At 41.4% G+C, this 13,870-nt stretch overlaps 1 protein-coding gene across 3 annotated transcripts in view; it reads right to left on the bottom strand.

Moving 5' to 3' along the window:
* The window catches only part of LOC117411121 (serine/threonine-protein kinase PAK 5-like), a 102,844-nt gene that overhangs the window by 5,020 nt on the left and 83,954 nt on the right, over positions 1 to 13,870 (bottom strand). For all 3 annotated transcript variants that reach the window (XM_034018284.3, XM_034018285.3, XM_059025280.1), the window contains 3 exons: positions 10,195 to 10,321; positions 5,889 to 6,014; positions 4,224 to 4,358 (listed from right to left, as the gene is read on the bottom strand). In XM_034018284.3, coding sequence (XP_033874175.3) covers positions 4,224 to 4,358; positions 5,889 to 6,014; positions 10,195 to 10,321 — 388 coding nt within the window. The remainder of the gene's footprint in view (positions 1 to 4,223; positions 4,359 to 5,888; positions 6,015 to 10,194; positions 10,322 to 13,870) is intronic.

Genomic DNA, 13,870 nt, shown 5'->3' with positions numbered 1-13,870 from the left:
AGAGCTGCAGGCTCGATGGGTCAGATTGCCATAAGGTCTTCATGGCTGGCCGCTTAGGAGCTGCACCAGGGCTGAAAACCAGAGGCTCCTGGGCAATAAGGGGCTACTAAGAGCCCCTTGGCCTGGTCCTGTCTGATATTCTCCAGACACAACCGGAGAATGGTGAGTTGTGGGAAGGCATATTACAGTTACCTCGGCCACTGGTGTGCCAAGGCATCAATTGCTAGCGGGTCCCCACCTCCTGTTATGGAGAACCAGGGGACAGTGGGTCGATTCCTGGGAGGCAAACAAATCTCTCCCAAATAGCCTCCACTCTGAGGCGCTGGGAACTCCCCTTGAGAGGAGGTCCACCACCAAGTTTGTCACCCCGGGCAGGTGTACTGTCCGCAGTGAGAGGAGGTTCTCGTGTGCCCAGAGCAAAAGCTTGCGGGCCACGTGATGGGTGGCTCTTCTCTGCACTCTGCCGTCTGACAGTGGACAGCATGGACCTGGAGTCCAAGCTCACTCCTAGATAAGAGGCGGTCTGAGGAGCTGGCTCTTCGCATTTACTGTAAGGCCCAACCGTTGAAGGTGGCCGGTGACAAGTTCTGTGTGGGCGTCCAGATAATTGAGTACTCTGATGCCTTTGAATCTCAATGGGGCCAGGATAGCTTCTATGCACTTCGAAAACACACAGGGAGCTAGAGAGAGGCTAAATGGCAAGACCCGGAGCTCATACGCTGTTCCCTGAAAGCCGAACCGCAAGTACTTTCTGTGCACTGGTTTTACATTGTTTTATGAGGTTGTGGAAATAGGCGTCTGGCTGTTGCATTGTCAACATTTTGACGCTCCTTCGGCTCAGATACAGGTTGACCTGTCTGAGATCGAGGATTGGTCTGAGGCCACCATCCCGCTTGGGCACTAGGAAGTACCTGGAGTAGAACCCTTCCTCCAACTGGAGGGAGTCTATCATGTGAATAGCCTGTTTTGCAGTAGATCTGCTACCTCCTGAGACACCACTGCGGCGTCCTGTGAGTCTGTAACTGTCACTCCCTGAAAGGGAGGTGGATCCGTACTTGAACTTGAGCGAGTAACGTGTCTGAACCATAATAAGCACCCATATGTCTGTGGTGCACTGATGCCAATACTACAGATGGCTCCCTGGAAAGGGGCCCTGGGCCTGTGGCAGCAAACTCCTAATGCTGCTGCTATTGTAGCTTCCATGGCCGTGGGCGGTTCTGAACACCACCTCTGGCAGCTGGCGCAGCCGGCTGTCCAGATCTTTGAGTATTCCTCGGTCTTTGAGGCTGCTGGGGCCAAGGGCGCCAGTTTGCCACTGGTTTACCACTGGGGGTGGTTGTTTGGGAAGCAAGCACACCAGCTCCTTCGTGGATTTCCTTGCGCGGTGAGAGCGCTGCAGCATCTCGTCCACCGTGGGACCAAAGGTATTTCCTGGTGTAATAGGGGCATCCCTGACCACATTCCGGCGCCTCCTTAAGACTCACCTCTTCAAAGAGCACCTGTAGTACTCCTCTGTTTGTATCCTGGGACACTATCACCCTTCATGTAAATGTGCTTTATTTTGCTCTTATCAGCCCCTATTTTACTGCATTTAATCCTGTACTTCAGAATACTGTAATCTGCCAAGTTTTTAACCTGTAGTACTTTGTATTTAATCACATCCTGATGTAACTATCACTATTTAATCATATCCTGATGTAACTATCACTATTACCTGCTGTATTATTGAATTGTGGTTTGTCAAACTTGTACTTTACTTGAACAAAAGTTATTGTATTTCTTGCTCTTATTGTATTACTTGTATTGTAACGCTTGAAATGTTTTTGCTTACGATTGTAAGTCGCCCTGGATAAGGGCGTCTGCTAAGAAATAAATAATAATAATAATCCAACAGCGGTACTTTGTTGCCAACAAACAACAGGCTGTAGTGCACAAATATGTGTAATTAGTAAAACTAGGGCAGATAGCGTCCTTGGACAGGAGCGCTAAATTAGGCACCTGTACCAATGGGCAATTTAAGCCTCCACTGGTGGAAATTGGGCACGGCCCAGCTCCGTATTGTGCACCTATATAGGGTGTCCATACACCGGGAAACAGCAGGAGCTGTAGATGGGTTATCTCTAAAATAAATTCTGGGTGCAATGGGGGTGGGGGGGCACGGGAGAGGTAGTAGGCTCTCCATCAAAGATGGACTGCCTTGTCTCACCTTCTGTAGGCCAGAGCAATTGCAAGGCTGCAGTCGCCCACTTGATCAGTGGTAGAAGCTCTGCCGACAGAGAGAGCTTAACCACAGGGGATGAGCTGTCTGACTCCACATCCTCAGACGGGAGCAACAGCTCCTGTTCGCCACCTCCTCAGAGGCGACGAGGGAGAGCACGTCATCCTGCTGTCAATCTGCACTTGTAGCCCCCTAGGACCCCAAAGGAACAGACAGGGCAGGCGGCGCCGAACGTTCACGCAGTAACTCTGCGAGCACCGTTCCTTGGTGGAAAACTGCTTCCCAGAGTTTCTCCATCTGCTTCGAGTCCACCACTTGGAACGGCGACTCTTCTTCTTCCTCAGAGGAGAAGGAGAGGCAGAGGAGGATGAGAAAGACCGTGAAGAAGGCTTCCTGCATGGGCTACATTCCCAGGTGCGTGGCAAAGAGTAATGGGGTGAGAACGCAGCGACCTCAGAGGGTGGTGGGGAAGAGTGCTGTGCAGGAGTGAGGGACACAGAGCGCTCTGTAGAGCTGCGGGAGAGATGTTTCTCCAGCATGCGCTTGGAGAAATGTGCACAAAACTCACAGAAACTGCAGTTCACCAGTGCCTCCTTTGTGTGCTCAGGCCCCAGGCAGGAAGAGCATCTACCGTGCTTGTCCTCAACAGGCAGACTGGCCTTGCATGTGTTGCAAGGACACAACCTGGGCATTATGCAAGTAGCAATGCAGTGTACAGTAACAATGTACAGGTGCTGCCTCAGTCTGCATAAAGACAGCAACGGGGATGTTCAAGATCTGAACAAGACTGGCTTGGTAAGGGACCGGGGATGTAAGCACCGGTCAGTAGTGGGTCAGAACTGGGATGGTACCGGGACATACCGTTTCGCTTCAGTGACTTTTAGCACCTGGTCGGTATGGTACGGTACTGGTCGGAACAGGGACGGTACCGGTTTGGTTTGGTGACTGTAGCACCGGGTCGGTACGGTACTGTACCAGGTCGGAACCGGAACGTTACTGGGTAGGAACTGGGACGGTTCAGTACCGGTTTGGTGACTTTAGCACCGGGTCGGTACGATACCGGTGCGATACCAGTGTGGTAACCTCGTGTGGTCCCGGTTCGGTACGGTAAGGTACCGGGTCAGGAACGGAGCGGGTCAGTGACCTTGGTACTAGTACGGGTCCACTGGTTCGCATTTACAGTGGGTAGCACTGTACAGGGATGCCCACCTGTGCAAGCTACTGGCAAAACCACTCAGTCAGTACTCACACGAGACTGAGGGAAGCCTGCTTGTTAGAATAAACTAACAGACCTTGTAAAGGTGATGCAAAAGCTATCACCAAAATGGCATCAAGATGCTGTGGTAGAGATTGCAAGCAATCACAACCGAAGCAGCCTCTTGGTCCTGTGCTGCGCTGCTGAGCCCAGCAGCTGCTGTCACTACACGTGTGCCGCAGCAGTGAAAACAGAAAAACAGAATGAGAAAAGAAAAATATTTTTCTTAACAAAATACAGTAATAACAATTACTTTATTTATGCAAACAGTCTCGTAAACGAGAATAAAATAACTCCAGCTGGAGCTATTGCAGCCTGGGGGACAGCACAAAGACAGACGACTTATGTTGCTTAATTCCGGGCAAGGGGTGACTCAAGCCACTGGCTTCATGCGGGGCACAAGCCCGCAGTGGAACATAACAAACAAAACCCTGTAGTGCACAAATACGCGTAATTAGTAAAACTAATACATCGATTATTTTTAATGTCACATAAAATTTGTGTAAAAACACAATAAATGCGAAGATCTATAGCAGAAAATGTAACAAGTACTTATCTGAATAGGCTCTCCTATTAGGTCAGTTCTTGAAAGGGAAAATGGCGCTAAGATCTGTGTGTGCAGTAATTTATATCCTCTGCGTCACAGGCTTGGCTGAGCAGCTTTGTTATATATTATTGAGGTTTCAGCTCTTTAGGTGGTAAATACCCATTTGGTAATGGTTGCATTTTGTACTTGAAAGGAAACTGTACCTTGTGGGTGTCCTTTAACCTTGGAGGCAAGTTGTCTCGTATCCTCCTCATTGCCTGAAGTGGGGGCTCATTAAAATAAGGAGGCTCTCCGTCCACCATTTCGATTACCATGATGCCAAGGGACCAAATATCTACCTGTAAAACAATGAAAAACAAAAACATATTCAACCCTGTATGAGACGATACTAAATACAGTGATACTGAAATATATGTAATAGAATGCTGCTGAAAGTTACTTTCATGTTTAAAAGGGGAGTCCAATTAAGACGATGTTGTATCTTTAACACAATATATGGTTACACTTTATTTTAATTAAGGGACAATTTTTTGTGTATTAACTGACTACTAACATTTAAAGGAAGTTGCTATTTTTTTATAGTTAATTAATACATACAGTAGTCCCTCGCTAAACCGGACATGTCTGGAGAAATAACGAGGTGTCCGGTTTTTATTTTTAATTAATAAATAATTGCACTGAAATAACAATAATGTGTTCTCTGTACACATTCCAGTATGTAAAATACAAATCTGTACAGTAGGCCTACACAGTATACAGTATGGTAGTAAAATCTAATTAATACCTATTGCACTTTCTTTTTACTTTAGTCTATAGGCTACCGGTAACACAAAATAGATCATGGTGCTGCATTGACATGTTATGATACTATACAGTACCTTACATATACTGCACACACTTTAGCTGCCAGTAAAACACATAGCCTACCTGCTACTTTTTTCAGACTTTCTTTTCTTTGCAGAAAGCAATTAAAGACTTCAAACCACTGGAGTTCATTAGCATTTCTGAAAGCTTGTCACCCTTTTCCAACTGTTTGATTGCAGTTAATTTAGACTCTGCAGCGTATGAGTTTATATGCCCTCTTTTAATCATGCACTTAATTTTAGTGATTTAGTATCTGTTCTTCCGTATATTTCTGTCCTGCTATTGGTGTGTATAACAGCTTTTTTTCAGTGTGTCTCTTTGGATCATGCCATTCAAAGAGACCAAGTGTCACACTAAATTGTTATTATTGGGGGACATACATTGTGTCCGGCATATCCAAATGTACAGCATATGTGTACGTATTAGCGAGGGACTACTGTAGGACAATGTTCTCAGAAATCCATGTTGTTAATAAGCACTAACCAGATGCATTTGGTCAACTCGTTAGGTAGTTTCTGATAAATAACAACATTTCATAAGCAAGTTAGTTCATAATAATGACCTACTGAGAAGATTGTCCATAATAGTTATATTCATATTTATAAACTAATAAAATTGTATAAAAAAAAAACAAGATCTAGTAACATTTTCCCATGTTAGCAAAGTTATTAAACCTCTTAAAATGTAAGAGAATTGATCAGAAAACTGAAAACAGTGACACTGGCTGCCTAAAGACAAAATAAAGTAAAAATCAATAGAGGGAACAGAACAGGATAACAAAATCAGGCATCTTTGCACCTAGTGAGTCTGACTACAGCCTGGACACGGAGATAGCACTGGTACCACACCGCAGAGTGCAACCGGTTGGATGGGATCAGTGGGTAGCAGATGTTCTATACCATGCCCTACAGCCCATGTAGTTTATTGAACATATGGGCTATAACTCCCTTGTACTGCATCTGCAGCTTTAAAAATCTAATCATGCTACCATTTTTAAAACATACCTCAGTTCCATATGGTAATCTAGAAATCACCTCTGGTGCCATCCAGTAAGGAGTGCCAACCAGTGACTTCCTCTTAGGAACCTCCTTGGAAACTTGAGCGCAGAAGCCAAAGTCTGAGAGTTTTATCTGTCAGAAAAAAAAAAACCCATCAATTTGAAAGATACATTTCTCTCCAGCAAGAAAACAGACTGCAACATAATATCAGAAATAAACTACACCAAAGTGTGCATAATAAGAACTTTCATATTTGTCTAAATACCTGTCTATGCTTCCCAGTATACCCCAAAGGGTGTGTGGCTCAAATTCTTCTCACTGACAGAATAAATTTCACCAGTGTGTTGTCGAATTGGTGTACTGGTATTTGATTAATTTTCCTGTTTTCACCATTTTCTTCCAGGTATGCTTTTAGTAAATTTATATCACTCATTCCTGATTTTCAACAAACACGTCTCACATCAGTAATATTTTGAATTCTGGTCGTTATTTTTTATTAAACTGCCAGTGTATGTGCTGTGGTGAAATCAGTTAAGATGCCCACATGACATGTACATAATAAACCTTATAATCTTACATCTGTAAATAATAAGACTTTAAACTCTGGGAGTTCTATTAGAATCTGCAGGGCTGCAAACGGCTACTACTGATTATATAAGTAATAAGATACACCCCACTGTGCATAATAAGGCTGTAATTCTATCTGCGGTTTCTGGTGACATATAAATCATGAGAGTTATTTACTATAATATATAGTGACAAACAGAAATTGTAGAACTAGCAGTGTTTATTTTTAACAATTGACAAAGAAGTTTTGAGAATAAAACTGGAAAACAACATTTTAAAAGTTGTAAAACAAGTATGTTATTTTACAATTCATTTTAAACTTCAGCATTTTTTTTTTTGGGAGGGGCCGGTGGAGCATGGGAAAACTACATGTATTATTACTTTAATAATAGGAGTATTTGTTTGGCTCTTTTGGAGGATGGCGTTAGTTGATTTCCTCATCAATCAAGACCCTTTGCTTTCTGAGTCTACACTGTCTAACATCACATGGAGGGCAAGTGGCTGAGCTAATTTCCTACAAAATGTATGTCGCATATTGTTTTTCTGAGTACTTGCGCTATTCTGCTATTCCACAAATTTTTTAACCTTAAGGTGTGGTTCCCTTCTGCTCGCCCCACCAAAATATCTGTCAAAATCCCTATTTAAACTCTAGGTCTGTCTTGCTTTTTCATTTGGTCTTGGCTTTTCGTTATGCTCTGTGTACAGACCCAAGCTTCAACTTTAAATACAACTTAGACCATAAAACAAACAAATACATTGGGCTGTGAGAACTTGCTACTTTCAGTTTACAGACTGAAAAAATCTTGCTGTCTAAAACAAAAAATGTACCAATAAAATGGATACCTGTGTCACTCTCTCACATGGAGTTTGAATCTACAACACTATTTTCCAGGGTCTTTATCTAATTCAGCCTCTGGATGGTTTCTTCTCCAAGCTACTTTCCTTTACAAGACTGGTCCACCAACAATCTTGGCAAAACTTTTCAAATCTGGCATTCAAATTTCAGTGGGAAGTGATTGGAATTCTGTGTTTCTGCTCTGCCGCTCCATCAGCACCATTGTCTTTTAACCCTCCCCCTGCAGCACAATGCAGAAACCAGCCTCCAGAAGTCCCGCCCTCGCAGTACAAGCATGCTTCATCTGGCATTCCTTCACACCCAGCCCTGGGTTTGATTCCGCTGTTACGCACTCTGGCTCCCTTACAGCTGCCCAGGATATAAATCTACAGCAAAATCTGTCTATTACTGTGACAGGATTGACCGAGGTTTGAGACTCAGAGACAGTATAAAGTTCAAAAATAAAGTTTTTAATAAACAAAAATACAAAATAAACCGGCACAAGGGCCAAACAAAAAGGTTTTAAACATAAAATAAACACAAAGCAAAAAGCAAAACTTACAAAAATAAAGGTTTCCAGGCTGGGCGTTGCCTTCACTGGTTTACCAAGCTAACAAAACACAACACACACAAAAACACTCTTTTTCTCCTTCCAGAACTCTCTCTTAGCCAGGGCCTCTCCCCTGGCTTTTATCCCCTGTGGCTGGAGCCCAATTAATCAATAATTGCTGATTGTTCAATTAGGGCTCCAGCCACATTCTCACATGTTTTCCTGGCAGGGAGGAATTTTAACCCCCTCCCTGCCAGTCCCAACCACGTTCATAAAGACGGGGCAGTCCCCCGTCACAATTACATTTCTAACTGCACCTTCATATTAGCTAAGCCAATCAGTCAATTCAGCCCCTCTTCTCTAATGGGAAAGAAAGGAATAAGAAAGGTAAAAAAAAATACAGTTGAAATTCAGCCCCTCTACATTGCTTCTCCACCGTGATTGACACCTTGGATTCTCATAAGCATTTACTGTTGGATCCTGCTTCTCTTCTTCTCTCCCATCACCCTCCTGTCCCAGCTCTGCTTCAAGAACCGATCCTTCCTCTGCCATAACATAACTGAAGCTACAGGATCCACATCTATTCAATTATTTCAATCTCGGGATCTGCTATGTGAAGACATACCTGACTCACGTTCATCCTTCATTGTCTGCATTGCCTTTATATACGGCGGATCCAGGAACTGTTCTCACTCCTCGGCCATTTTTAATGTATCAATCCGCATCTTACCCTACCGTGCCCCCCCCCCGAAAAGAAAACCATCAACCCAACTCACTCCCTCGACTTCTCCCTTGACACGTTCTGCTTCGAGCCCCCCCCCCGCCCCCTCCTACAAGCTGAACTGCATCCAGTCGCTCCCCTCCTTGTTCCAGATCAGATGCACCGCCTCTAAACAGGATTTGCTTCCCTCCTCAGTCACTTCAATTTTTGTCATCTGTACCATCCCCCAGGCTGTCTCCCGTTTCATCATGTTCTCCTCTACTGTTCCACTGAGCGGTAAGATTAGCCTAATTACATCAGAGTAATAATAATAATAATAATAATAAAACTAGAAGTTGCAAGCAACTTAACGGCTCCCAAGAAGTTAATGTGAAATGTAAGCATTTTGATGGTTGCCATCCATTTGGTTGCCATTTACTCAGTTGTAGACACTACTCTGTGTTTCAAGAGTTTTTGTTCAACGGCATTCATTTTATGAGCAATATATGCAACTAGAGTAATGCTGAAATTTGGTTGGCCCACAACAGTCATGGTTTTTTTACTGTAGCAACTTCTTTTGGGCAAACTGGGCAAAGTTTTGCTTCGATTAGATTAGCGGTTTTGGAGAATATGACATTTGTGTGTTAATTAGGTTATCCAACATGGCCACCCTACCACTGAACCAATCAGCTTCATTTCGAGCACCGTGCATCTTGGACAATCCCTAACCATGCATACCAAGTTTCAGAACTCTGCGATAAGTGATTTCCGACAAGAAGATGTTTGTAAATTGTCCAAAATTTGTTGTAAAATTCAATATGGCTGCCAAACCATGTGACCAATCGCGTTCATTCTGCTGTGGACATTAGTTCCCATTGGCAAAATTTCAAGAGTTTTCATGCAATGGTTTTCATATTATGCAACTTTTAGGTTTTGTTGGCGGAAAGAAAAATAATAATAATAATCTTAACAACAACAATAGGCTTCCCAGCCATGGTCTTGGAAGCCTAATAATGACCTCTATTTCTTTTCTTTTTCTTTTCCTTTGTAGTTGCAGGGAGCCAGAGGTCCTTTAATGGGGGCAAGTGAAGCTCTTATTCATTTTGTTTGTTGCCAGCCTCAGAGCCCAACCACGTGGCCTCGATTCCTTGGAGCTGGCTTTCTGAGAGGCAGGGGGAGCCCCTGGCCCTCTTGCACGTTTATTTCTTTTTTCTCTTTCCAGCATTACAGTCTTCCCCTTCGGGGGTAGTGATACTCGCTACTTGCCTTGGAAGTCCGGTTGCGCTGATCTCCTTCAGCAAAGATGACCCTTGCAAGTCTTTGAGACCTCTGGGCCTTCCCCTCTTTCAATCCTCAAGGTTTTTCCTCCACACATCCCTTGCTCCTGTACTGTGAACTACCTGTATTCTCCCTGTAAGTTTAAATCTCCAAGCCATTGTTGTTTGTTTTGGTATCAATAATGTTTTTGGTGTTTTAAAAATTGAGGTTAGGATTTTTATCGTCAACCTTATTATACACAGGCAATCTTATTATACAAGGGTCTCGTGCCACCATCGTGTATAACACTGTAAAACACCTACGTTTATAGTAAAATTATCATGCATAATAATAATAATAATAATAATAATAATAATAATAATAATTTGTTGCAGACCCTTACCCTTCCATTACTTGTGAGAAGTATTGAATCACTTTTTATATCCCGGTGAATAACACCTTGAGTATGGAGATATGTCAAAGCCTTCAACACTGACAAACACACTGTTGCTATTTGTTCTTCATTCATCCTGCAATGAAAATAGAATGGTGTAAATAATGTATGTCAAGTAACACAGGGGATACCTCAAATGCAGTAATCATTAACACCATTATTGTATCTTATATTATTTCCAAACAAATATTTAGATGTGAGTGTGATGTGACCTTTCCTGCTGCCCCCGTGAGCTATGCAAAAAAGATGCATGGCACATATTAGCACCTGGTAGATGAAAGTTGTGATTATACCTGGGTCTAATCTGTGAATAGAATGCTGCTTCCCCCACTGTGCCACCATAAAATTGTAATGCTATATTTTCTTCTATTACATTATTTTTACATCCAAATAACACCCAAAGAAAACATATTGAAAAATGTTAACATTTTAAACACGCTTTAAGTACAAGGATATATTGCATGTCAAAATAGTAATACAAATGGGGCCTTAGGATTTTGTAATGTACTTCAAAATGTATTCTTTGTTATTACACACTGCTATAACCTTTATTTTTATAGAACCTTGTTATTAACATGGTAATCGAATTTATAAGAAAACACAGTATTTACCCTTGCTGCCTGTTGTGTTTCCTACAAAAGTAAGTGGTCAATACTGATTTCTGACCAAGGATATGGGAATACAAATACAAAAACATTTGCAATTATGTTGAAAAAGATATTATACAACAGTGCAGGCAGGAACAGCAAAAAGTAATATCTTTTGTTATATACTTTCTAAATGTTCAGTGACACAGGAATGGCGAAAAATCACAGAAAATAGGAAGTCACATAAGTCTCTGCACAAAAATAAAACACCAATTTACACCGTGCTGGCTAAACTGCACTGTCATAAGTGTTTTGCAGTAAAGGAGAGACCCTGTAAACAAAACAGTGTGAGTGCAGTCAGTGCACAGGAAAATGTACCTGAAATCGTCACCCTTCTCAGATGTCCTTTTTTAATGTTTTGATACTTGCTCTATGAACAGATGCACCTTTCCTAAAGAATGACGCATTGTCTTAAAGTCATGAGTGCATATATTAAAAGAAATGAATGCCACTTTTCAAAAGTTATCTATTATCTAATGTCGCGTGCCAAATGCATTGCAGTGATCCCAAATTACTTTAAAACACCAAATCAACCCCAAAATAAATAAATACAAATAAACATTTCCATTTTTTGTATACACACACATATCCAATTCTTCAGACAATATATGTTTGCTTGAGAGCTGTTAAGCCTTTCCCTACACTGGAATGTGCCAGAGGAGTCATGATCCTTTCAACATATTCTTAGTGAAATCAACTTAATGATCTATGCAAATGCTATTGTTTTCAAACTTTTGAATATAAGTGGCAGGCAAAGAAAGGTTTGTAATGAAACACTCTCGAAAGGAAATTCTGATAGTGATAGACACAGCATTACATATTGCTTGCATGACTGAAACTGAACTGGAAGGCCTTCAGTCATGTATTTTATCACAGTAAGCTCCATATTCTCCCCAGATGAATGGTCCACAAGCAAATGCAGAAGCTAATCCTATTAACTATTTTTTTTTTAAGGAATGCCTATTTCATTTAAAGACGGACATGTATGGTGAATAAAATGCCATATGTTTAGGTGTAATCCCAAGAAAACCACTGTTGTAGAATTCCAGGTGTGGCTTATCACGGCACGGTATAAGTGGATTAAATCAACCCTGTAGTCACAAAAATTTTTTAATTTGTACATGCTGTAAGATCCATTATATTTAAGATTTTTTTTAATTTCTTGTAAAAACGTGAAACATGTAACATGTTATCCTCTCCAGAAAAGTCAGTAACACAAAAGCATGTATTTCCTGCTTACCATAGGCTCTTCAATAAAATGAAAAGACAGACAATGGCTTACTTTACATGTGTTTACTCTTACTCGAGACATTTCTGTCTCATGAAATAAACATGGACATGGTACCTTTTTGCCCCACCCCCCCAAAATAATGAAAACCAAAAGGTGAAATGAAAAAGGGAAAATAAAACACAGTAATAAAACTACAAAACAAAAATGCTGCTTACGCAGTGCCTCCAGTGACACTATGTTGGTCAGCTCGGGTCTCCGTCCTACGCTTCGCTGTGCACTATACACTGGGGTGGCTAAGGTTCCCCTATCACTACACACGTCCCCTCGGGTACGTAACTATATATTTTAATAATTAGTTTATTTAAAGCTGGCTGTCTTCCTCAGCCGTGCTTGCCTGATTTTATTCTCTCACTCTCGGTGTTTCTTTACGCTCACCTTCTCAGCTAGCGTCACTGGGTTTCCCCGGTCATGGCCACCTGAATGCACAACCAAGCGAGTTCTTATGGGCCGAGCAAACCACCAAGGCCCGCCTCTCAACCACTCAGAGAGAGGGGAAGCCAACACACCTTCCTCCCAACCTCTCCGTGTCATCGCCATGATTGACAGGCAGATCTTGCGAGGCTGCTGCCCTCTTGCTACAGAAGCACACATACGCTAGATAGTCAGCACAGATCCCCCCTGTTACACTGCAACATCAATCTGATCATGGAAATACTGCAAACAAAAAAATTAACTTCCCTACTGCCATCTTTGGACCATGGTAACTTACGTATTTCCATGTGACTTATAGTGGCATTAGGTAAGGCACTTGAATGAACTAATTAACACTTTCATGAGAAACCCGTGTTTCCATGTGTAAGTGGCCGTTGATTTCACAAGCATTTACTTGATTCTCACGGGTAAATGAGACTTTCCCGTTAAAATACATTAACAAAGAGAATGCTTTAAAATATATCTGAAAGTTATGTTGGTACCAAAAATGCATAGATAAAAACATATTAAGACCCAGCAAAGTACATTTTCTTATGTTATTATTCTCTAATTATTAGGCTATTATAAATTCCAAAATGTAAGGTAGAAATAATGGAATTATTTGATTACTTTAATTTCACATGCTTTAAAATTAACGTGAAATTAATGTTCCTTGTTTTTCATACCATAAGAAAGACAGGACCACCCTCCATTTGATTTATTTGTTTCACTGTATGCACAAAAAGTAAGCGTACTATTTTGTAAAATTAGTGAAATGAGGAACGTTTTGTTTAATCTTCTCTCTGATTTAAATAAAACTATTTTAATGTAAGCCATTTCAACATGGCATGTAAGTCCAGATGATTTATCATACCAAGTCATTAAAAAAAAAACCTTTAGTATAATGTATAGTTTATTTTATAAAAAGGACTTTGTATGACCCTTTTGAAGATCAGATTTGACCATGCTGCACAAAAAATACATTTTAGTTTAATAGACAAAAGCAATCCTATTTTCTGCATTTATCTAAAGGTAGCTAGATAAATAAACTATTACATAACAACCATTTGGCAATGTTTAACAGCTGTTGATGCTATTCGTGGCTTTCTCCAGACTTCTGTTTTAAGTCCACAGATTTGCCTTTGGCTCATAAAACCATGTCAACTGCAAGTAATAATCTGGCAATCTGTGTCCTGTTTTACCTCTCCTTCAGAAACTGAAGGCTTCTATTGAGTAATTTGCAGACATTGAAAAAAGGTCCATGTTAATGATCTAA

Source organism: Acipenser ruthenus, chromosome 6, assembly GCF_902713425.1.
Source record: "Acipenser ruthenus chromosome 6, fAciRut3.2 maternal haplotype, whole genome shotgun sequence".
NCBI classification, from domain to species: Eukaryota; Metazoa; Chordata; class Actinopteri; order Acipenseriformes; family Acipenseridae; genus Acipenser; species Acipenser ruthenus.
This window is presented reverse-complemented; position numbering and strand designations above follow the sequence as displayed.